Genomic DNA, 26,391 nt, shown 5'->3' on the forward strand with positions numbered 1-26,391 from the left:
AGCTTTGCGTGAAAGTTTCTGGTCTGGTCGAAATCTCCCCGTAACTTTAAACTCTGCAGTCAATCCAACTACCCAGATATCTAAAGTGTTCTACCCTTTCTCGGATTTTGTTATTTAATTTTAGTACTTCGGTTTTTGTAGAGTCTTCGATAATAATTTTTCCAACCACCATCCATTTTGTTTTATTTGCGTTGATTGTAAAGCCCTTTTCAGTGCATTCGATGTTTACAGCGTTCAATAGGGTTTAAACGTCTTCTGGAATCTCTCTTTCTTTCTCTCTCTCTCTCTTTCTATCTCTCACTCTCTCTCGGCCATTATGGTGGTGTCATCTGCATATAATATGATGTTATTAATAATTTAATCACCGATTTTAATACCTTCGCGACGGTTATTTAACGCTCTCTCAAAAACTGGCTTAGTTTAGGCATTAAACAACATCGGTGACATAACACATCCCTGTCTGACACCACGCATAATAGAAGTTTTAGCTCAAACTCCATCTTAATTCAAGCGCTCTGATAAGTCACAGATCGCAAAATATGTACTACGTTTGTATTATGTACGTCTTCTTCTTGTAGTTCCATGACGGTTATCTATCGTTGGATATCATGTTGGCTAGCATATTCACTATCGTGACTTTATTGACAGCAGCTCTGAATAACGATGTAGTGGCTTTTCCATACCGTTGCCTTAGATTTCTCAGCCATGATGTTCTTTCAGATTGTTCTCAGCCTTCTACCAAGACCACGTTTACCTTGGATCTCTCCCTAAATGATGAGATGTAAAAAATCATATATTCCAGGTTGTCTCATAATGTGACGGAAGTATTCCAGCTTGGTTCAGCCGTCTAAGAAACTCCTCACTTCTAACTCTGTCGACCCTGCTTATTTTTAGTAGTCGTCTGTATGCCCACATCTCAAAGGCTATCAAGCGTTTAAGCATAGTCTCAGTTAGAGTCTACGCTTCTACTCCATACAGTCTTCTTCTTGATGTGCCTATCCGTGACGAATCTTGGCGATCATCATGGAAATCTTCAACTTTGCAGCAACGCGGAAAAGCTACAGATATTGTGTTGAACCAGGTTCTGAGGTTCTTTAACCAGAATGTTCTTCTTTTTCCTGGACCTCGCTATCCATATATTTTTCCTTGCAGGATGGCTTGTAGGAGGGGAATATCTGGATTCATTTCGCATAATGTGTCCAAAGTATTCCAACTTTCGAAATTTGATGGTGGTCATTACCTCTCCTCATTTGTGACCCGATCAGTCCAGGTGATTTTAAGAATTCTCCCAAATAGCCACATCTCAAATACTTCCATTTTTCGGCACATATCCTCGTTCAAAGTCCATGATTCAACACCATAAAAAAGGACAGAGAAGACGTAACATCTCAACATTCTTACTTTTATACCAAGAGAAAGGTTGTGGCTCTTGAAAAACGCGCCCATACGGTTGAAGATTGATCTAGCTTTTCCGATGCGCTCTCTTATCTCTTGGCTGTTGGTCCATTCTTCATTTATTATGGTGCCGAGGTAGTTGTAGTGCCTCACTCTTTCTACAGGGGTTTGGTTGATATATAGTTGACTTTCTGTTATCTTTTTCTTGCTGACTATCATAAGCTTTGTTTTCTTTACGTTTATATTGAGTTCATATTGTTTACTATAATACGTGATTTTGTTAATGGGGACTTGTAGGTCTTCTAGGTTGTCCGCAAATACTATGGTGTCATCTGCATACCTGATGTTATTAAGCCGGTACCCGTTTAGTAGAATACCTTTTTCAGTTTTATGCAATGCTTCGATAAATATTCTTTCAGAGTAAAGATTGAAAATTAGGGGGACAAAATGCAGCCCTGCCTCACTCCACGCATGATTTTTACATATTCGGTGTGTTCACCGTCAACTCTGAGGTTTGCAGTCAGATTCCAGTAAAGGTTTCTAATTATTTTCAGATCTTGGTTATTAATTCTTGCTTCTTTTAGTATTTGCATCATCTTGGCGTGTTGTACTCGATCAAACGCCTTCACGTAATCAACCAGACATGCGTATACGTCGCAATTGACGTCTCTCCATCTCTGGAATAAGACTTGTATTGGAAACAAAGCCTCTCTCGTACCAACAACATTTATGAACCCGAACTGTTTGGACGAAATTTGACTTTCACATAGCTTGTAAATTCTCGTATGGATTACCTTTAGGAACAATTTTAGCTCCTGGTTTCTTCGCATTTTTTGGCTCCTGGCTTTTTTGAAGTGCAATAAACTCAGACTTCAGCTATTCTGTTGGTATTTCTCAAGAGTTGTATATTAGTCCAGGGTAATAAGGTTTTTCTCATGACACTCGAGTAGCCAGGGCACTGAAGCGTTTTTTCGACAGGTAATACTTATAAGAGCAAATTGTAACTATTTCCTGCGTAGGATCTGGCAACCATTTTTATTTATAAACAATTAAGTGTCAAAAAATGGCATTTTTCCCTTTTTTTTTCAAATCAATGGAAAACAGTGAAACTTATGATTTTTTTTAGTACAAATATCTTTAATATTATGGAAAAAGCTTTAAAATGACGAATTACAAAGTTTTATATACTCATTTATTGTTAATATAATTGCGAAAAAAGGTCGGAATTGCAAAAAAGATTAATTTCGCAATATCTATTGTAAAAATTAGTGTACCGCTTTGAAATTTTTGTCATATAAGGGTTCTTTGGTGATTAATATGTGATAAAAATTTCAAAGCGATTCATTCAATTGTTTAAATTTTATTCAAATTGTTTATCCCAGAGAGCATTTTTTTGCAATAACATAAGTCAGGAAAACATGACGTTAGAACCATTCCACAGGTGTCAAATGAAAGAGCATGAGCTATATTTTCAACTTGGTTTAAAAAATCGAATAAAAAATGAATTTATTAGTAATAAATAATTATGCGAAAGTTTCGTAAAGCTTTCCTTATAAACTTTTTATTTTGTTATATAAGAAATTATATATATTTATTACAATTTTTTATCAATTATAATTTAAATAACATTACTTGGTAGTTGTGCACTTAAAACAGGGTAAAAAAGTTAATTTTTTTGAAAAAGTTATCCAAAAAGTTTATAAGGAAATATTTACGATACTTTTGCATAATTATTTATTACCAATAAATGCATTTTATATTCGCTTTTTTTAAACCAAGTTGAAAATATAGCTCATGCTCTTCCATTTGACATCTGTGAAATGGTTCTAACGTCATTTTTTTCTGACTTATGTTATTGCAAAAAAAAATGCTCTCTGAGATAAACAATTCGAATAAAATTTAAACAATTGAATAAATCGCTTTGAAATTTTTTATCACAAATTAAGCACGAAAGAACCCTCAATAGACAAAAACTTCAAACCTGTACACTAATTTTTACAACAGTTATTGCGAAAATAATTTTTTTTGTAATTCCGACCTTATTTCGCAATAATTATATTAACAATAAATGATTTAAAACTTTTTCCATAATCTCAAAGATATTTGTACTAAAAAATCATAAGTTTCACTGTTTTCCATTGATTTGAAGAGAAATGGAAAAATACCATTTTTGACAGTTAATTGTTTATAAATAAAAATGGCCGCCAGATCCTACGCAGGAAATAGTTACAATTTGTTCCTATAGGTATTACTTGTCGGAAAAACGCTTCAGTACTCTGGCTGCTGAAGTGTCACGAACAGGGTATATTTTTGTCTTATTACCCTGGCCTATATGTTGTTGAATATCTTTGTGATTATTTCTATTGATTCGTTTTCCATCAGTTTAAGTAGTTCTGCTTGTATATTATCGGGACCTGCTGCTTTGTCATCCTTTAGCTGTGTTATGGCAGAATGTACTGTACTACATACAGTAGGACAGGAAAAATATAGCAATATGTCATTCGAACTCGAATGTCAATACTAAGATCGTGACTACAAAGTACGTAGTACTTGGTAGATTATGTAGATGAAGTATAATTATGATAACAATATGGTTATCACAATATATTTTAATAAACATATAAAGAATTTTTGTCAAAGGACTTGCGACAGTCAGCCAAATATATCTTTATACGGAGATATACAAGGAACGTACACATCAATATTACATGCATGTTAATGTTGTCAATACCATCCTGAATATTCTTTTTTGCACGATTGACCATTTTTGACTGTTTACCGTGATAGATTTTACGTCAGTAGGTGACATTTACTAGCAACTTGACGGTAAGTAATCCAACTCGACGGTAAGTACTCCAACTCGACGGTAAGTAATTCACTTACCGTCGAGTTAAAAAATATCTTAATTTTAATTTATTTTTTGAAAGAATAAAGAAAACTAACGAATTATTTATTAATATTGAAACTTCTTAGGCCTATAGCCAACATTTTTTCTCTTCAAATACGCGATCAAAGTTGAAAACTTGGAAATATCAAAGCCATCATAAAGAAAAACGGTGGGTTTATTCATTGAATATTCTGCCCAGAGACTTCCAGGAGCTTTCAACTGCATATGTCTTTGAACAAAATATGCCAATAGAGTGTTTTCTTCGATTCTTAAATTCTTGCCTTCGCACCATTTTTTAAAACTTTGGTAGGTATTTTGATAACGGATTTTGGATTTTTCGGGAATAATTGCGGAACACCCTTCTTCCCAAGCCCGTTCAATTTCTTCAAATTCACTTTCGCTCATATTTTAATTTATAATAATAGTCTGGGCTGATTATCGGAGAATAGGCCATTTTTGGGAAAAGTTATTTACCAGCAATTTTATTGCTGGAATCGAATGATAAGATCCTATATATTAATAATATAGGTATGCAAAGTCCTCAGATAGTGTGCTACTTTTTTTATAAACAAAATGGCGCCCGAAAATCGTGTTTTTTTCAATTATTGCTCTACAACTCCGAAGATTTTAACTTTACAACAAAAATACTCAAATAAAAATTCACCGTGATTAAATTCTGCATAGAAACGTGTTTTCCCGATATGCTCCGATGAAAATTTTCCTCGGAAAATGCGGGTTTTCCCAACAAAATCTTTAATTTTCAAATAAAGTTTTAGATAAGTAATTATTTACCAATAATTAAATAATTTGGTGACTTAAAAGACTTCTTGGTTTAGATTATAGTTCCAGAAGATGGTGAAAATTAAACGAATATTTTAGCAACAATTCAATTGTTAATTAATAATTTACGGTCGCAATAATAACCAAAATAATTATGATATACTGATCTTCTTCTTATGCAATCCACTAGTGGATGTTCGCGATCACGTTTGACCATTTTTCTCTATCCCTTGCAGTATGTATTAGGTCTCCTATGTTTTTTAGTCCTGTCCATTGTTTGACATTACGGAGCCATGACATTTTCTTCCTGCCCACTCCCCTTTTTCCTTCGAGCTTTCCTTCAATTAAGGTTTGCAGAAACTGATATCTTTCATTTCTAATTATGTGTCCCAGGTATGCCGTTTTTCTCTGTTTAATTGTGCACATCAGTTGTCGTTCTGTACCAACTCTTCTCAGGATTTCTTCATTTGTTATTCTTGCGGTCCAGGGAACTTTAAGGATTCGTCGATAGATCCACATCTCAAATGCCTCTAGCTTATTCATTGTGTTTATTTTTAAAGTCCATCCTTCCATGCCATATAGGAGCACCGACCATATATAGCATTTTGTGAATCTTAATCTTAGGTTTAGGTCAAAGTCAGAGTTCGTCAGAAAGTCATATACTGATCAAACTTTGAAATATTATAAAGATGAGATGCCTATTTAACATTTTGTCGACAAAATATAAATTTTTTATTTTTTTGTGTAATCTTTAAATGTTTAAAAAAAATAGTTATAAACAAATTAACGTTTCTCAGAAATTTTTTATTATATTATAATTTTAAAAAATAGCTAAAATGGGCATTTCAAATATCTTGAAAATAAATGCTTTAAAACATTTTTGCAACCATTTACAAAAAAGTTATGAAACAGCAAAGTAAACATACGATTACTACGGTGTTAATATTTTTTTTTTAATTCTTTCAAAGCGTAGAAGTGAGTTTAAAGTACAAGCTAATTTTTTATAAAACAATATCGATTATCACCTTAATGGTTATATTTTAGTTAAAGATTATAAATATATTTTTTTGGAATTTACACGCGCGAAAGTAGAATAATACAGTACCGTAGCTACCCGCCAACATACACAACTCGCGCGAGTTTAAGCGTGTCAGTCGCTTCGAGTGAACATTTTATCTCCGGCTCTGTATCAAGCCTACTTTCGCGCTAAAAATTACAAAAAAAAGTATTTTTAATCTTTGATTAAAATATAACCATTGCACTAATTTTTGACATTCTTTGTGAGTAATTAGATTGTACCATAGACTCGCTTTTAAGCTTTGAAACAATTAAAACAAATTATAAACAATGGAGATATCGTATATTTATTTTGCTGTTTCCTAACTTTTTTGCAAATGTTTGGAAAATTTTTTTAAAGCATTCATTTTCAAGACCTATGAAATGCGCATTTTAAGTATTTTTTAAAATTAGAATGTAATAAACAATTTCTAAGAAATGTTAATTTGTTTATAACAATTTTTTTTAAACATTTAAAGATTATGCAAAAATATGAAAAATTTATATTTGGTCGACAAAATATTAAATAGGCATCACACCTTTTTAATCTTTCTAAGTTTGATCAATGTCTCATGATTATTTTGGTTGTTATTGCGACTGTAAATTGTTAATTAACAATTGAATTGTTGCTAAAATATTCGTTTCATTTTAACCGGCTGCTGAATTTATAATCTAAACCAAGAAAGCTTTTATTTCACCAAGCTCTATAATAATTGATAAATAATTACTGGCCCAAAAAATTTATTTGAAAATTCGAGATTTTGTTGGGAAAACCCACATTTTCCGAGGAAAATTTTCGTCGGAGCAAATCGGGAAAAACATGCCTCTATGTAGAATTAAATGGGGTGAATTTTTTTGAGTATTTTTGGTGTAAAGTTAAAATCTTCGGAGTTATAGAGCAATAATTGAAAAAAATACGATTTGTCGGCGCCATTTTGTTTATAAAAAAGTATCACACGATCTGTGGACTTTGCATACCTATATTAATAATATATAGGATCTTATAATTCGATTAAAGCAATAAAATTGCTGGTAAATAACCTTTTTTGTACTTTACTAATTAGACCAACGTATTATAACTATTTTTTTTTCAAAATTTAAAGACTATCCAAAAAAAGAAAAATTTATATTTTGTCGATAAAATATTAAATAAGTATCTCATCTTTATAATCTTTATAAGTTTGATCAATGTATCACGATTATTTGGGTTATTATTGCGATCGTAAATTGTTAATTAACAAATGAATTGCTGCTAAAATATTCGTTTAATTTTCACCAGCTTCTGGAATTACAATCTATACCAAGAAATCTTTAATGTCACTAAGTTATTTAATTATTGATTAATAATTACTTACCTAAAACTTTATTTGAAAATTATAGTTTTTGTTAGGAAACCCCGCATTTTCCGAGAAAAATTTTCGTCGGAGCAAATCGTGAAAAACGTATCTCTATGCAGAATTTAATTGCGGTGAATTTTTATTTGGGTGTTTTTGTTGTAAAGTTAAAATCTTCGGAGTTATAGAGCAATAATTGAAAAAAATACGATTTGTCGGCGCCATTTTGTTTATAAAAAAAGTAGCACACTATCTGCGGACTTTGCATACCTATATTATTAATATATAGGATCTTACAATTCGATTCCAGCAATAAAATTGCTGGTAAATAACTTTTCCATGAATTTTGCTAATTAGCCCAGAGTATAATCAAAATTGTACTTAATTATTGACAACTAAATAAAAACTCAATTCTCCATTGTTATTATGCACCCTAGTTACTACCTAACAACCAAAGTATCTATCTTGATAAAATGAATGAAATTAGTCAATATGACGAAAATGTTTAATTTTATAATTTATAATGGTATCAATCGTGCAAAAAACGTTATAAGCATGTCGAACGTTAAGGGTAACCGATCTCAGACAATACTTGGAGTCGTCGCTCCGCTCCTCCTCCACAAACAATTGTCTTCGATCGGTATAAAACCCTTACCGTTCTCCATACTTAATATACTATTATCTACGACTGATACATAATATATGTATTATACTTGTGGTGTTTGCAATATAAGGCCATATAATAATCCCTTAGGGATTAATAATGCGGGATTAATAGCTATTAATCCCTCTGGCACAACAATCACAAAATTCACCACGGAAACAAAATAATCAACCTCAAAAAGTATATAAACCTAAAGAGATAAACAGTAATGTACCATCTTCTTGTTCTACAGCAATCGAGATCCCAAATATTTGTATTAAAAACTCTACTAAAGTTAATGATGATTCTCAACCAATTCAGTTTATTAATTATACTATTACTAATTTTAATGTTTTTAACAAATAAAGTTGTTCATTAAAAATCTTAAATTAATTAATTTGTCGTAGATAAAGTAGAGTATACTACTCGCAATAATGGCTCTCATTCCCTCGGAATGTTACTCCCTCGCCGCTAACGCGGCTCGGTTCGTAAATATTCCTCGGGAATAATAGCCATCATTATTGACTCGTGGTATAATCTACTATTTTATGCGATTTTTTTATATGCGGTTTTCTGAAGAACGTATCCACCGCATAAAACGAGATCTTACTATATATATATATATATATATATATATATATATATATATATATATATATATATATATATATAATAATATGTTATAATATATTTAACACAATATAACTTTTTAAAATAAACACAATATTAATAATTATAAATTCCAATAAACACAACAAATGCGGTAATGTCACTGTCTCTGAAAATAACTTATTAGCGAACGGCTCCACGGGCGATAAATGAACAGCAGAACATTTTCGGAAAATGATTTCGCGTTGTTTCGAACACGCCATTCGTTGAAGGTTGCGTACGTTTTATTATAAATGGATTTCGATGTTTCAGGTATTAAGGTAGATGCTGTTGCTGTAGCTAGTTCTACAATTTCTGGTGGTGTACAATTAAAAGATTCTTCATTTTCGTCCATCTCAACACAAACTGTCAAATATACTATTCGTTTGACAGTGACACTTGTTGAGGTTGATTATTTTGTTTCCGTGGTGAATTTTGTGATTGTTGTGCCAGAGGGATTAATAGCTATTAATCCCGCATTATTAATCCCTAAGGGATTATTATATGGCATTATATTGCAAACACCACAAGTATAATACATATATTATGTATCAGTCGTAGATAAAAGACTTTACTTGCATTGAAAAAGTAGGGATACGTTCCGTGATTTACTAAAATCACATAAAGTGGTGGACGTTTGTCCACCAAAAATTGTTTCTTTGATGTTTTTTTTCTTCATTGGGCCAAATAAAGTCTTAAAGAAGAAATTAAAAACGCAGACTAACGACATTGAGATTGCAAAAACCTCTTCTATATGGAACATAAAACTTTACGACACTTAATTAAATGTTTCAATCCAGAAATCAAAATGTGCTGTTTATTATACTGCAACTTGAAATCAGCAACATTTAAATTTAATTTTAAAACAATTATTACAGGTTATGTAGGTCTGGATCCCGCGTATGAAAAAAAGGTTGATTAATGACAAGCTGAAAATTTGTTAATAGCTTAAGGGTGTCTAGTCGGACAAACTTTGATATATGGGAACACTGAAACAGGGGAAGTTTTAACTGTTGAACAGGTTAAAAATTTGGAATGGTCAGACCACGAAAACGTCACATGTATTTTGTCCTACAGAACTTCCAATTGATTTGTTACCCTTTCATTAAACTGTCATGCAAAAATCAGACTGCTATTCATCACCTGTCACAATTTCTGTCATTTGACATGTTCTACGTTTTCCACTCATTAAAATGTCCATTTGGTGATAAATAGCAGTCTGATTTTTCCATTAGAGTTTAATGAAAGGGTAACAAATCAATTGGAAGTACTGTAGGACAAAATACATGTGACGTTTTTATGGTATGACCGTTCCAAATTTTTAACCTGTTCCACAATTAAAACTTCCCCTGTTCCAGTGTTTCCATACATCAAAGTTTGTCTGACTAGACACCCTTAAGCTATTAACAAATTTTCAGCTTGCTATGAATCAACTTTTTTTTACACGCAGGATCCAGACCTAATACCTTTCAATGCGAAATTCAGATTGATATAATAGCTGCAGAGTACATCATGTAACAAGGGGAATACCCGAACTGCAAACTCTCAGACTACTAGACGGAAATAGTTAATATTAATTATACAATTGTTAATAATAGACATTTTTGAACGAAACACCAACTGCATAACTTCAAAATCGCATAGAAATAATCCGCATAAAAAGAGACCTTACTGTATATGTATATACTTATATTATTAGGTATACATAGTTAAATATAAATACATAATATAACTGTGTAAAATGATAATAGCCATTTTCTAATTATTACATTGACACTACATTCAGTGATATTATGTACATATCGATGTACTTCACTTAATGTTTTGATTTAACTTGTTTGCAAATGAGTCATGACGTTTGTGCAAAGATAAAACGGAACACCTATATAATATATTACGAGTTAATATAAATTATATATCTACATAATCAGTTATTATACAAAGAGTTTTAAGAGATTTCATCAAAATGTCAATTCTATAATAATATTCTCTTAAAATTGTGCCACATTGTAGGCCTATTTTGTTATTTACAATTTTCATGAAATCATTTTAACGGTGAGCTATATAAAAATTCGACACAGAAAAATCTGATACTTTATGACATACACATATAAACTTTTCAGTTAGCTGCAAATTTAATGCGCTTTACTAGACCAATATTTCTGCAGAGATTGTTTGAAATATATTTTCTATAATGCTTTCACATTTTCTTATAGACTACATTTTCTTACAATTCATTTTGTGAGTTTCAAGTATTAGAGGCTATTTGGTATTAAAAGCAATTTTATTTTTATCTTTGAAGAGAAAAGAGTAAGAAAAAAGTAAAAAAAAACATCAAGTGGCCCAAATTTTTATTTAAAATCATACCTAATGTTACACTATGTTTTCTTCTTAAAGTTCGCAACATCCTGTGGAATATTCTAGCATTTATAAGACACTGAAATTAAAACCCAACTATAACCTCAGGTTTTCTTAACATTCTCTTTTTTGATTCATTTGCTTAGGTTGGATAATACAAAAGTTAGGTACTTTAACAACTAGTCATGTTCTTCATCAGTACAGGGTGTTTCTAAATAAGTGCTACGAACGTTAAAGGGTAATTCTGCATGAAAAAATAATCACCACTTGCTCTATAAACATATGTCCGCAAATGCTTGGTTTCCGAGATACGGGATGTTGAATTTTTTCTTACAAACTAACGATTTATTTATTGAACTAAAACTGGTTGAAATATGTAAATGAAATTTGGTAGGTTGTAAGAGATAGTTATTGCACATTTTTTGACATGCAATTAAAAATTTTATATTTACCATTGGCGCGCATACGGGTAATATGACCCGTAACAATAATATAATATGGGTATATTACCCCTATTCACGCCAATGATGGATATAAAATTCTTAATGGTATGTCAAAAATGTGCAAACGTCTTAAAACTCATTAAGTTTCATTTACATATCTCAACCGGTTTTATTATTCTTCTTCTTCTTTTATATCGGCAGTACTGCCTGTTTTTCTTCAACGGTGCCTGTCATTCTGCCCCTAAGTTGTCATTCCATCTTTTCCTAGGGCGTCCTATACTTCCTATGCCTAACAGTGACTTGTCCCTGGCTATTCTTACTATCCTTGATTCAGACATCCTACTTGTGTTCATTTCACTCTTCTTTTCTGTTCTTTACTTAGGTATTTATATTGTCTACCCCACATATGCGTCTGATTACTTTACTTCTTACCATATCCTCTAGTCCTTTTCCAGCCATCCTTCCTAAGATCTTTATTTCATTGGTCTCTAGATGCCTTCGTGTTTTGCTTGTATCTTGTCTTGTTTTGGCCATGCAAGTCATCCAATTTCATTTGCATAGCTCAACCGGTTTTAAAGCGATAAATAAATCGTCAGTTTGTAAAAAAAATGAACATCCCGTATCTCGGAAACGAAGCATTTGCGGACATACAATTATAAAGCAAACTGTCATTACTTTTTAATTCAGAATAACTATCTCTTACAACCTACCAAATTTCATTTATATATCTCAGTAAGTTTTGGGGCAATAAATAAATCATCAGTTTGTAAAAAAATTCAACATCCCGTATCTCGGAAACCAAGCATTTGCGGACATATGTTTATTGAGCTAACGGTGATTATTTTTTCATGCAGAATTTACCTTTAACGTTTGTAGCACTTATTTAGAAACACCCTGTAGTGATGAAGAACATGGCTAGTTGTTAAAGTACCTAACTTTTGTATTATCAAACATAGGCTAATGACTCAAAAAATAGAATGTTAAAAAAATCTGAGACTACAGTTGGGTTTTAATTTTAGTATTTTACAAATGATAGAATATTCCATAGGGTGTTCAACAAAAATGAATTAATATGTATACATAAATTATATTATGCAAAAATTCTAAATAGCATTGGAATATACTTTACCCTATTAAATCCAGAATCTAATAATGATCCTATCGTATTGTCATCTTTTTCGAACGCACTAGAACAAAAAAGAAATATAAATAAAAAATGTACAAGTAGCCGTTTAATGTTTTATAAAGCATTTGAAAAATTATTTATGATTAAGGGCGTGTTAGTACAGGGTACAGGCGAGCGGTGAACCCCCAAAAAGTGACCATGATCTATAACTGGTTGATAACTGGGCATTTGATAGATACCATAATGTAATAAAAACCTGCACAACTTTTCTAAATAAAATTTTTTGATTGAATTTAGATTTGAATTTATAATACAAAAAGTTATATTTTGTAATTTGAGTTACATTTTATATTCAGCTGGCGATATCTCAACTTTATTTAGATATTTCGAATTTTAATTTTGGTATAACAAACTATAGACATTTCCACAAAATATAAGATTTGACTTTGACACACTGGCCAAAGAAAAAGGTAATAAATATTAAGAGATTAGAAACCTGAGAAGCTCTATTTGCCTTGGAGCCATATGCTCATATAGAGGTACAGGGATGTCAACTTTGGCGTATATACAGAGAGAGTCTGTAAAGTGGAATAAATTCAATATCTCAAATACTAATTGTTTTTTTGGAAAATGCTCAGACCCGTCGATTAGTATTTCAAATTGTCCTTTTTGACATTCAATAATAATGTATACAGGGTGTCACAATTTAGAGATATGACGTCATCGTCGATTTTCTTAAATGGCAACACTGTCATTTTGATAGCTAATTTGATAGGGTTTGTAAAGTTATACATAACTGCAAAATATCAAATTTTTATTCTCTACCATTTACAAAATAATAGAAAATAACAAAGTTATATCTGTAATTTGGAATATATTCAATAATTAAAATACTAACTGTTTTTTTGAAAAATGCTCAGACCCGTCGATTAGTATATCAAATTGTCCTTTTTGACATATAATAATAATGTATACAGGGTGTCCCAATTTAGAGATATGACGTCATCGTTGATTTTCTTAAATGGCAACACTGTCATTTTGATAGCTATTTTGATAGGGTGTGTAAAGTTATACACAACTGCAAAATTTCAAATTTGTATTCTCTACCATTTAGATGATAATAAAAAATAACAAAGTTATGAAAAAGAAGTAACCAACTAATAATTGAATTTAATTATTTCAATAAATTAAGCAAAAACTCATAATGTTGCCCTCAATTATTGTCAAATTGTCAATGGGCAACGTTATGAGCATTTGCTTAATTGAAATAAATAAATTCAATTATTATTTGATTACTTCTTGTTCTTCATAACTTTGTTATTTTTTATTATCTTGTAAATGGTAGGGAATAAAATTTTGAAATTTTTCAGATGTGTATAACTTTACACACGCTATCAAAATAGCTATCAAAATGACAGTGTTGCCATTTAAGAAAATCAACGATGACGTCATATCTCTAAATTGGGACACCCTGTATACATTATTATTATATGTCAAAAATGACAATTTGATATACTAATCGACAGGTCTGAGCATTTTTCAAAAAAACAGTTAGTATTTTAATTATTGAATATATTCCAAATTACAGATATAACTTTGTTATTTTCTATTATCTTGTAAATGGTAGAGAATAAAAATTTGATATTTTGCAGTTATGTATAACTTTACAAACCCTATCAAATTAGCTATCAAAATGACAGTGTTGCCATTTAAGAAAATCGACGATGACGTCATATCTCTAAATTCGGACACCCTGTCTACATTTTTATTGAATGTCAAAAAGGACAATTTGAAATACTAATCGACGGGTCTGAGCATTTTCCAAAAAAACAATTAGTATTTGAGATATTGAATTTATTCCACTTTACAGACTCTCTCTGTATATAGGCACTTATTTTACCGACTGCAAAAAGCATTTTATAAAGTGAAACATGATAATCCAATAATCATCTTGAAAACCAAACGGGCTTAGATAATGGAGACTAAATCTCTATTTTCGACGTTATTAAACAAATAAGAGGCCTGGACACTTTCTAAAGCTTCTTTAAGAAAACTCGAGGTCTTTGACATGTGATGTTACAGAGATATTTTAAGAATTTCATGGGTTGATCGTGTGACTAACGTTGAGGTCCTACGTAGAGTGGGTAAAAAATGGGGGATTATTAACACCATTAAAGAGCGCAAATTGGAATATTTTGGCCATGCCATCAGGAATGAAGAGAGATAAATATGGCTTATTGCAACTCATTCTTCAAGGAGAGGACAAGAGAGAAGAAGCATATCTTGGCTGAGAAAGTGGTTTGATACATCGACAATCGGACGATTTCTAATAACACAAGCATTACAAACCATGCTTACGCCAACATTCGGAACGGATAGGCACCGTAAGAAAGGTCAATTTGAATCGTTTATGGCAAAATCGGGTTTAAGTCATCTTCAACTATCTGTACGTTAATTTATTTTTTTCCTTAATTCTGGACCGTATCCCCTATCCCCCCATATATCCGCCACTGTTCAGTTGTTTCTAAAGATACGGCATAACTACAGCTCCACTGGTATTGGATAAGTATGAAGCATTCATGAAAACATGATAATACTTATATCGCTCTAGCAGCAAATTTTCTATCGCTCTTCTTCAGTTTTCTGAGGTCTTTTTGAAGGTTTTTTGAAGACCAAAACACTATACTATTTTTGATCACGGATTCATATGCAGCATGGAAATATGCATAAAATAAATGAGTCTATTCTTTCAATAATAAATATTTTCGTTCACTTGATTGTGAATTAATGCACTTGATGTGCACTGAATACCTGAATCCAATAACTTCAGAAGGCTGTAGCTTCAGAATGTAGTTTTTCAGACCTAGGTCCCATGGAATTTTTTAATCTACGCACTGAGAATTGTCATTGACCGAACTTTCGTTAAATTTGACCGGGGACACTTTTCCATAGGGAGTGTTGCGGGGTCCATACACTTCCGATCAGGTCCCTGAAGTACAAAAATATATTTTCGCTGTTACCGTGATATGTGATTGTAAAACATTTTAAGAGAATCTATTGAAATTCCAAGTGTTACTAATTAAAATACCCGTCAACATTTCAAGCAAGAATTCCAGATTTGCTTAGAATTAGTCGATTTATCATTTTTCGGGACTTATCTCGAACGTATGTTTTTTCACCTCCTGGAAGTGGTAGTTTTCACCCCCCAAGTAGAAGCAACCAAATTCCAATAATGAAGTAAAGGGTAAGACGAACCTAAAACCAAATTTTCATGCAATTCGGTGGTGACACTGAAAATTATACAGTATATACCCATTCCACGAATATACGACCCTCTTAGATTATCGCGACAACGAATATTTTACTTTGCAACATATGCAGAACGAAAGTAAGTTGTTTATTGGAGTAATTATTAGAGCAAAATACTTTCGTACTTCTTATGTTGCACACTAAATTATTCGTTGTCGCGATAATCCAAAACAGTCGTATATTCGTGGAATACACCATATCGCCGTATGTCACGTTCATTTATTGGTCTTCATTAGGTATGTACCTATAATACATCAATAAAACACGCACCGGCAAAATTAAAGGAACACCTTAAAAATGTTTGATGTCTCGAATCTCCTAAACCAGTTGTCCTATTTGAACGATTTTGTAGGTATGTTGTAGCTTTATTATTTAAAAATATCACTGTAATATTATTGTTGCTAGACATAGACAGGTAAGTGTCATTTTATACCGGGTGTAACAATCATACTGTGTTTTTTCGTTAAAGTTCGGAACACCCTGTGGAATATTCTAGCTTCTACAAAATATTGAAATTAAAACTTTATTGCAACCTTAGGCTTTTTGACATTTTCTTTTTTGATTCATTTTTTTATGTTGGATAATAAAAAAGTTAGGTACTTTAACAACTAGCCACGTTCTTCATCAATACAGGGTGATTCGAAATAAGTGCGACAAACTTTAAAGGGTAATTCTACATAAAAAATAATGACAGTTTACTTTATAAACATGTGTTCGCAAATGCTGTGTTTCCAAGATGCGGGATGTTGATTTTTTTCTTGCAAACTGACGATTTATTCATTGCTCTAAAACCGGTTGAGACATGCAAATGGAATTTGGTTGGTTTTAAGAAGCAGTTTTTTCGGATTTTTTGACATACAATTAAGAATTTTATATGGACCATTGGCGTGCATACGGAATATATCTAAAATCAGTTACAAAAAAAAACTCGAAGAGGTACCACAAGGTTATTTATTATTGTTAAAAATCATAAAAGAACACGTTTTGGCTTTACAGAAGCCATCATTAGCTTAAATACAAGACATAGAAAACAACGGACTGACCTACAATGTAAAAATATCCAACATTACGCATGAGAATAAAGCAAGTGGTGACAACGACCACCTCAGTTAAGGAACTTACCAGAAAACAGGAAGGAGGAAGAATCAGCTAGTTTACATTATATAGTATAGAGATGCACACACTTATCATTAATATGTAGCTATTTTTAGCATTTTGTTCTTATTGTACTGTAAAACCTTGAAGAACTTCAGCATGTAGAGGAACCATCATGTGAGCCGGTCAGGTGTAAAGACCTTACGGTGAAAAGTCAAATTACTGTCACTGATGACATAGAGTACTCAACAATGAAGTGTCATTAATGGTGGTAAACTTTGTAACTAGGAGACCGCTCGAACTAAGGAAAGAAAAAGAAGAAGATAAACGTCAGAATTAATTTAAGTGGATTGAACCGAGTGGAAAGGAAACTGAGACTTCTTGTGATAGAACCGTTATAACACCCATACTCTCACCAAATAACCTTTTACATTTAGTCTATGTACTCTTTTAGTTCAAACACTTCTGAGTGTACTGGGTGTTATTACGGTTTTTTAAACCATTTTACCTAAACAGATATTGTAATATATATTATTTAATTTACTTTTTCATCCCTCACTGTGATACCTAATTCGGAGTATTATCTTATTGTAATTTATTTGGTGCTACCGTAATATGTTTTGTCCTGATTGAATCTTTTTGTTAACTGGCCTACTTCTATCCAACCTTGCTTGGTCTCGTCCACCTCAGTAGTTACTTACATAATGGTTATTGCTATTCAACATTATTTCAGACATTCTCTCGTCGTTTCCATCTCTGTCACACTTTAATACAGTCTCAGTTTCCTTTCCACTCGGTTCAATCCACTTAAATTAATTCTGACGTTTATCTTCTTCTTTTTCTTTCCTTAGTACGAGCGGTCTCCTAGTTACAAAGTTTACCACCATTATTGACACTTCATTGTTGATTACTCTATGTCATCATTGACTTTTGACATAATTTGACTTTTCACCGGAAGGTCTTTACACCTGACCGGCTCACATTATGGTTCCTCTACATGCTGAAGTTCTTCAAGGTTTTACAGTACAATAAGAACAAAATGCTATAAATAGCTACATATTAATGATGAAGCGTGTGCATCTCTATACTGTATAATGTAAACTAGCTGATTCTTCTCCTTTCTGTTTTCTGGTAAGTTCCTTAATTGAGGTGGGCGTTGTCACCACTTGCTTTATTCTCATGTGTAATGTTGGATATTTTTACATTGTAGGTAAGTCCGTTGTTTTCTATGTCCTGTATTTAGGCTGATGATGGCTTGTGTAAAGCTGAAACGCGTCCTTTTATTATTTTTAACAATAATAAATAACCTTGTGGTACCTCTTCGTGTTTTTTTTGTAACTGGTTACCTCGAGACCACATTTGAGTAATATGGATACTTCTCTTCATGTTTTATATCTAAAATGTTTATACCCATATGCACGCCAATGGTAAATATAAAATTCTTAATTGTATGCCAAAAAATGCGCAATAACTACCTTTTAAAATCTACCAAATTTCATTGGCATATCTCAACCGGTTTTAGAGCAATAAATAAATCATCAGTTTGCAAGAAAAAATTCAATTTTTTCATGCAGAATTTCCCTTTAAAGTTTGTCGCACTTATTTAGAAACACCCTGTGTTGATGAAGAACATGGCTAGTTGTTAAAATACCTAACTTTTTTATTATCCAACTTAAGCAAATGAATCAAAAAATAAAATGTTAAGAAGGCCTAAGGCTACAATTAAGTTTTAATTTCAATATTTTATTTATGCTAGAATATTCCACAATGTGTTCCGAACTTTAAGGAAAAGACATAGTATGATTATTACACCCGGTATAAAAAGACATTTACATGTCTAGCAACAGTATTATTACATCGATATTTTTAAATAATAAAGCTACATCATACTAAAAAAATCACTCAAATCGGACAACTGGTTTAGGAGATTCGAGACATCAAACATGCCCTATTTTTTAGGTGTTCCTTTAATTTTGCCGGTGTTTGTAATTGTGACTCAATCCCATTATAAACATAATAATATACAAAAATATATTTTCGCTGTTACCGCGATATTTGACTGTAAAGCATTTTCAGAGAGTCTATTGACATTCCAAGTGTTACTAATTTAAATGGCTGTCAACATTTTAGGGAAGAATTCCAGATTGGCAGCTAAATAATTATTATCATCCCTTTTACATCCGCCCGTTAGGCAAAACCCTATTAATAATTCAATCGGCTGATGGATTTTAGTTGTAATTTAGCTGATTACGTTGATCAAACGAATAATAAACAGGTTTATTTTGTACTACAACCGTGTCTGCAATTTATATGGATTTCACTAATAGAAATAAATGCCCAACTACAATGTTCTACCCATTAGATACTATTAATATGGAATATGTTACCTGATGGAAATTTATGTTAACTAGGTAGGTACATAACAAAAAATATTTGAGTTATCTCAATTAAAATTGGTTTTCACTTGGCCAAAAACAATTAACTACAAAAGAAAAATAGCAAGTAATGTGTGTTCTGCAACAGAAATCTGCACCCTAGACAAGTGGGAATATAACAAAACTAATAAATTGAGGTAAAAATAAAATAAAAATCTGTGGCTAACGGACCCGCATCCAAGCCATTTTTTTCACACACACACACACACACACACACCCTAGACAAGCCAAAGTATAATGCTCAATAATTAGTAGGGTCACTCCTCGAAAAATTCTTTGTTCTCTATGTTCCATTTTGGTGACAATGCCACAAAGTTCATCACAAATTTTAGTTCTTGGCGCGGATGAATGACAGCTAACCGCATCCTATACCAGTATACACATATATCAAACAGATAATAAAATTCATTCATTAAATAATTTTTAAACAAAATTCATGTAAATCCCTCTTTCCGATCACACTGTACTTACGAATATATTTTTTTCTTTGGAATATAACTATAAAGTAGCTTTAATGTTCTTATTTTGTATTTGTAAAATTTAATTTGATCAATTTATTAAAAAGTTATGTTAAGTTAAGTCAATCGCGCGCCTCACCGAACGCTGCCATACAGTGCGCCAACGTTTGTGAGATTGGTGACTTGAGCGTTATAAATAAAAATTTATAGAAGCTGTAGATTTAATTTTAGAAAAATCTAATGGTATTTTGTGTAAAGTTTTGCAATGGCCAGGTCTGTTATTTTCTAAAATTCATATGTTTGTAGGTATTTTAAAAAACAACTAATCATTAACAGCATTAACAACTAATTCATTAACAACAAAACAACAACAATTCATTAAAAAGTTATGTTAAGTCAATCGCGCGCTCCACCGAACGCTGCCATACAGTGCGCCAATGTTTGTGAGATGGGTGATTTGAGCGTTTTTTGTGTAAAATTTTCTGAGTTTTGCAATGGCCAGGTCTGTTATTTTCTAAAATTCATATGTTTGTAGGTATTTTAAAAAACAACTAACTTTGCAGTTTATTTGTTTAATAAAAAATGAAGCGCCTACTTTTGGATCAGAAGTGTTTTGATACGGGGCTAGGGATGGCGGTTTTTGACAAAACATCGGTTTTCGGTTGTACCGGTTTTTTTGCTTACGGTTTAACCTGGCGGTTATAACCGGCAAAAAAAACCGGTTTTTCCAAAAACCGGTTTTTGTTTTTTTTAATCCAATAGGTTACAATGTTACATTTACAATGCACTTTAGTTTGCGATACTCCACTCGACTCGATACTCGATATCAATATGATCAAAATTAGTACTATCGAAAGAACATCAATATCAATATAAATAAAACACAATTTTTAATAAAACCACTTTATTCTATTAATTAGTATATTTATTTATTATTTTATTATTATAATATATTTATTGATTATTATTAAATATAATATAGCGTAAGATTAATATATACATATTGCAATAATATACAATTTAACCCAACCATTTCAACTTATAAAAAATTTCCTAGACTCTTTCAAATGGGATTTAAAAAAAATAATACCAACATAAATATGTTACTTAAAAATAAATTGGATAATGCAATTTATCTTTTATTTTTACTACCATCAAAAAAAATGTATCATGTATTTTTTTTAAGTTGACCGAAGTCCGAAGTACCTCTCTACACACTCGTTCTACACGTTTGTATATTTGTGTAATAGGTACATTTTAACTCATTTAATACTTCCTGTATGGGTGTATCGTTTTGAAAACGTAGGGAAATCCTTGGAGATTCGTATTCGTAATCGGTAATTCGATATTCATAGTCAGAACATTATTTTTGGTAATCAGAAAAAGTCGTTCACCCACTTCCAATGTCAAGAGTCAAATGTGAAAAATAGATGATGTTTACGTCTACTTCAACCAGATCACTTCTTATGTAAATATTATGATTACAAATACCTCTTCAACGAAATATTACAATAAAACTTAATTGTTTCTGGCTGATGTGAGTTTGCACTTTCAGTTTGCTTCTGTATTTATAAAATAAAATTTGAATTATGGTTTTGTTTGGAATAATTACTTGAGAATAATAATTATGATTGGGATCCAAAATAATACCTAACCTAATCCTAATCACCGTAAAAACCTTATAACCGGTTTTTACTTTAAAAAGAAAAAAACAGTTATAACCGGGACAAAAAACAACCGGTAAAACCGGTTATTGCGAAGTAAAAAACCGGTTTTAAGTTAAAACCGGCAGGTTTTCCCATCCCTGACGGGGTTCGGCATAAGTCAGGCAACGATCTCGAAAAATCTCATAAGTCCGACAACGCTCATGAATCAGGCAAAGCTGTCGAAAAAGATTAAAACTAAGCATGTTCATGCTTCAGATGGTTGTGTTGGTGTCATGATAGCACGTGGGTATTGAGCTAAGTGACATGTGTCCGGGAGTACCTTCATTTTGGAGAACGGATAGGCAGACGAGGAATCGTCGAGTGGCCCGCACGGTCATGTGACCTGACACCATGTGATTTCTTTCAGTGAGGCCTTCTCAAGGACCGCGTTTTTGCAAGAGGACTACGCACCCTTCCCGACCTCCGAACTGCAATTGAATTAAGAATTTGAAAATCTTCATGGACAGGACCTGCCTCTCCGTTGCGAAAGGTTACAATAAATGCATTGGTCAAAATGTTGAACACCTGCAGTAAGCTTTTTTCGAATCCCTTTTGTAATTTCTTTGAATAAATTCATTTTGACGCTGCATTTTTTCTCTTAATGCAAATTTGTTGCCTGACTTATGAAGACCCCTGTATGTTGTTTATTATACATTTATGAATGAGATTATAAAAAAATCTATCTTGTAGATATGATTTTTTTCCTTAAGTAAACACTCCATTGACTCCACTATTTGTTATTTATGTTCGGTTAAATTGATGCAGCACTTAATTTACTAAATGGTTTACGGTATATTTATTAATTTAAATATAGTTTTAGGAACATAATCTATTAATAAACTGTTTTAATATACAATTTTCCAACAATATTATATCGATTTTCACATTGTTTGTTGAAGCCGACGTCATTATAGCCCGATCAAAGAACAATCTGACCCCAAAAAAATAAAGGAAGGATGAAAATTTGGGAATAGGCATTTGGAATTATCTACTATTATATAAGAAAAAGTTTACAATTCTACATCTCCTCCATTCTACAAGAGAGGACTACCCCCTCTCGAAGGTGAAAAACATACATTCAAAATAAGACCGAAATTTGATAAAATGACTTCTTCTTCTTCTTGTGCCACTCCTATCGTAGATTGGAAACCATCAAGGCTACCCTGACCTTGTTTACAGCTGACCTAAAAAGTTTATTAGTGGTACAGCCAAACCACTCTCTCAAATTCCGCAACCATGACATTCTTCTACGACCGGATTCCGTTTTCCTTCTATTTTTCCTTGCATTATATTTTGAAGTAATGCGTATTTATGACCTCTCATCAGGTGACTCAAATACTCGAGTTTTCTTCGTTTTCAAAATCGTTAACAAAATTTCTGGGTCTCTTCCTATCCTTCGTATTACTTTAAGGTTTGTGATTCTTTCAACCCAACTTATCTTTAGCATTCGACGGTAGCACCACATCTCGAAACTTTCAATATTTTTTATGTTGTTCAGTTTGAGAGTCCAGGCCTCGACACCGTATAAAATGACTAATTCTAAACAATTTTTGTTCGATAGAGTTTTTTTCACTAAGTCAATACTTTTCGAGTCATTTGCGAGTGAATATGTTCATTTTTAACAAAAAAACATGTTTTTGGACGGTTTGTCGGAAATAACTCAAAAATTAAATATTTTAGCGAAAAAAATATTCTTAGCAAAAATATAGCTTATAAAAAAAATGGTGTCTGCATGATGTCTGTAGACCCAGTATAAGCAGAGTTGTAGCTCATGAAGGGTAGATTCTTCTTCGTCAAATTCCAAGTCAAATATTTCAATATAAAATAACCAAAAAACGAAGCACTTTTCGGGGAAAATTCATTTCAACTCTTTTAAAGTGCTTAAAAAAGGTTTATTTCTGTTTTTTTAAAACTTTTAACATTAAAAGTAAGTGAGTTACGATGAAAATATTGTTGGTCGCTTTTATTTTTTGGGAAAAAAATCGCGAAAATCACCCCCTAATTAGCATCACAAATAAATTTTATCATTACAACTTCACAAGTTACTTTGCTTATGTATTATTTATATGATCTGTAAGTTGCATCGTTTCAAAGTACTTATTTTTGAAAACACTGTAGTTAAAATGACTTGAGCGAGTAAATAATCACGAGTTTAGGCAAATTTTGTACACTTAATTTGCTTTTTTGTGTCTGGATCCGACTACAGTTTTTCTGCCCAATATCCGGCCACGTCTACACCCTTTGTATTTGCGAGCCATAAATCATCGAGGGTGCATTGTGTTGGGCAAAGTCGGCATACTCTCAGGTGATCCACGTTCTGTATTTACCCACATTCACAAAGTGCGTCGTTATCTGTCTTGATGCCCCATTTAACCTTTAACTACACGCGCTGGCGTATTTTGTACGCCAAATACAAGAATTCTACCAAATAAAAACAAAAATCGTTGAAAATTAGATATAGGTATATAAAATAGTTCTTTGTAAAATTGGAGCAGGATTGTGATTGGATACATACCTGAACAAATCAGTAGAAAGCAAGAAGCACTCCTTTAGAGCTTCCGCATAAATAATACAAATAATCCCAAAAAGGTAAGATGGCGAATGGACATTGACTCCGAAGCCAATAATGCTCAAACACACACACACACACACACACAAGAATTCTACTGCAAATAGATTTAAAAATTTAATTTTTGACCTTGCTTATCTCTCTAACCTATCACTGGAATGTGCTTTACAATTTGGTTTTAGTTTCATTATAATCGGCGTTCTGGGAAGATCGGTAATTTACAGTTTATTATTTGTTGTTTCCTGGTGGAGGACAATATACGCCACGATTATATTAATATAAGTCGTAATATAAGTACATATTTCCATTGTTTTTTAGTCATTATGGCACAAAATGTATTTTTCTTTATAAACAATACTTTTTCTCCTGTAAAAATCACATTTCAAAAAAATTTTTATTAGTAATTTTATTTATCATGGAATCCAGTGATTCCATGATTTCAGTTATAAATCCCAATTGGCTTACTGAGAAGGAACTCCAAGTATTCACTGATGCCGAATAAGGTTTATAACAAACAACTAAGTGTATTTTTTCAAAAAAAAAACCAATCCCCTGTTTTTAAGTGTATTTTCTTGTGGCGTATAAAGTACGCCACGCGTGTAGTTATGTTATAACTTGATGCGCGGGTAGTTAAAGGTTAATGAGGTTCTGTTTTACAGGGGCAACACCTGTGGGTATGCGGTTGAGTGTCCGCCAGGTTCTCCAGTCCAGGTTCATTCCATTAGGTCGTTCTGGATGTAGGGTGAACAGTTCCGGTGGTTCGACGCTCACATTTCTCATAAACCTTTTCCTTGATTTAAGTCAGCTGGTTCCTAGCGGTTCGTCAAACCCGTATAATTGGTGCCTTTCATCGAAAGTTTGCCTAAACTTCTCCACATATTGTGTGGCGCATCTACAGTCGTCTGGTGATGCGAATCCAGCTGCCCGGTACAGTAGGGGAGAGGGGTAGGCTTCATTCAACCGGTCATTATTCTGCATGTTTCATTTAACGCCGTGGTGACTTGTTGGGCGATATTTGAACAGCCATAGCATAATCAATTTTTGTCTAACAAGAAAACAAAAAATCAAAAATATTCAGAAAAGCAAAACGTACATTTTATTACCCTTTGAGGTTTTTGGTATTACTAATAATTTTTAAGTTAATTTCATAAAAATTCAAATTTTTTTTTCAAAATTAATAAAAAAATCCTTTATTTTAAACCCATTTTTTTCAAAAATGAGCACTTTGAACCAATGAAACTTACAGATAATATAAAAAATACACAAGTAAAGTAACTTGTGAAGCGGAAACGATTAATTTTATTTGGGAAGCTAATATTTTTGCGATCTTTTTACCAAAAAATAAAAGGGACCAACAATATTTTGAGCGTAACTCACTTACTTTTAATGTTAGTTAAGGCCATCGGCACATAATTCGCAAATATTTTACGGATATCCCAACTTTTTCTGTCTTTACACGGCAAATTACGTGTAGTAAAATTCACACTGGTATGGATACGTAAACATTACTAGAATGTCATTCTACTTGAAAATGTCATCATTAATTTAAAGAGATGGCTTTTGAATGTCTTTGGATAACTGTTATTTTTCTAATTGCAAATTATTAATTCAGTTAATAAATGTGATAATTTTTTCACTAACTATATATTCAGTAATTGTAATAATTTATATGTATAGTCCTTTTCATGACCATTTTTCAGTGCGTAACAGTTTTTCGATTTCTCTCTAACGCATTAAATTGTATGTGACAGAAAAAAAGGCACGTCGGTGATTACAGACATTTATAACAATTCTTCTAGTTATTCTAGTTGTCGATAGATGGCGCCATAATCAAAAAAGAATTATTTATTAAATAAAATAATAATATTATTAATATAATCTGTACAGTTTATAAGACTATACAAATCAAAGGAAATACCATTTTATAAATGCAATAGACACAATTGATTTGTTTTTATCCCAAATTGCAAATAAAATGTGACAAATGTCAGATTTAACTAAAATGTCATGTTAGAATAAATGTCATAAATGTGTATTATCACGGACTTACCTTTTTTTCTATAATTTGTGACGCACTGAAAAATGTTCATGAAAAGGAGAATACAACAAATACTAATACTAAATCGAGAAAAGGGGAAAAGTGTTAAAG

At 32.1% G+C, this 26,391-nt stretch overlaps 1 protein-coding gene across 4 annotated transcripts in view; it reads right to left on the reverse strand.

The window, feature by feature from the left end:
- Positions 1 to 26,391, reverse strand: part of LOC114332298 (high affinity cAMP-specific and IBMX-insensitive 3',5'-cyclic phosphodiesterase 8) — a 1,526,162-nt gene that overhangs the window by 153,782 nt on the left and 1,345,989 nt on the right. For all 4 annotated transcript variants that reach the window (XM_050658208.1, XM_050658210.1, XM_050658209.1 and 1 more), the window contains one exon: positions 12,674 to 12,731. In XM_050658208.1, the coding sequence (XP_050514165.1) occupies positions 12,674 to 12,731 (58 nt within the window). The remainder of the gene's footprint in view (positions 1 to 12,673; positions 12,732 to 26,391) is intronic.

The sequence above is a fragment of the Diabrotica virgifera genome, chromosome 8, assembly GCF_917563875.1.
Source record: "Diabrotica virgifera virgifera chromosome 8, PGI_DIABVI_V3a".
Lineage (NCBI taxonomy): Eukaryota > Metazoa > Arthropoda > Insecta > Coleoptera > Chrysomelidae > Diabrotica > Diabrotica virgifera.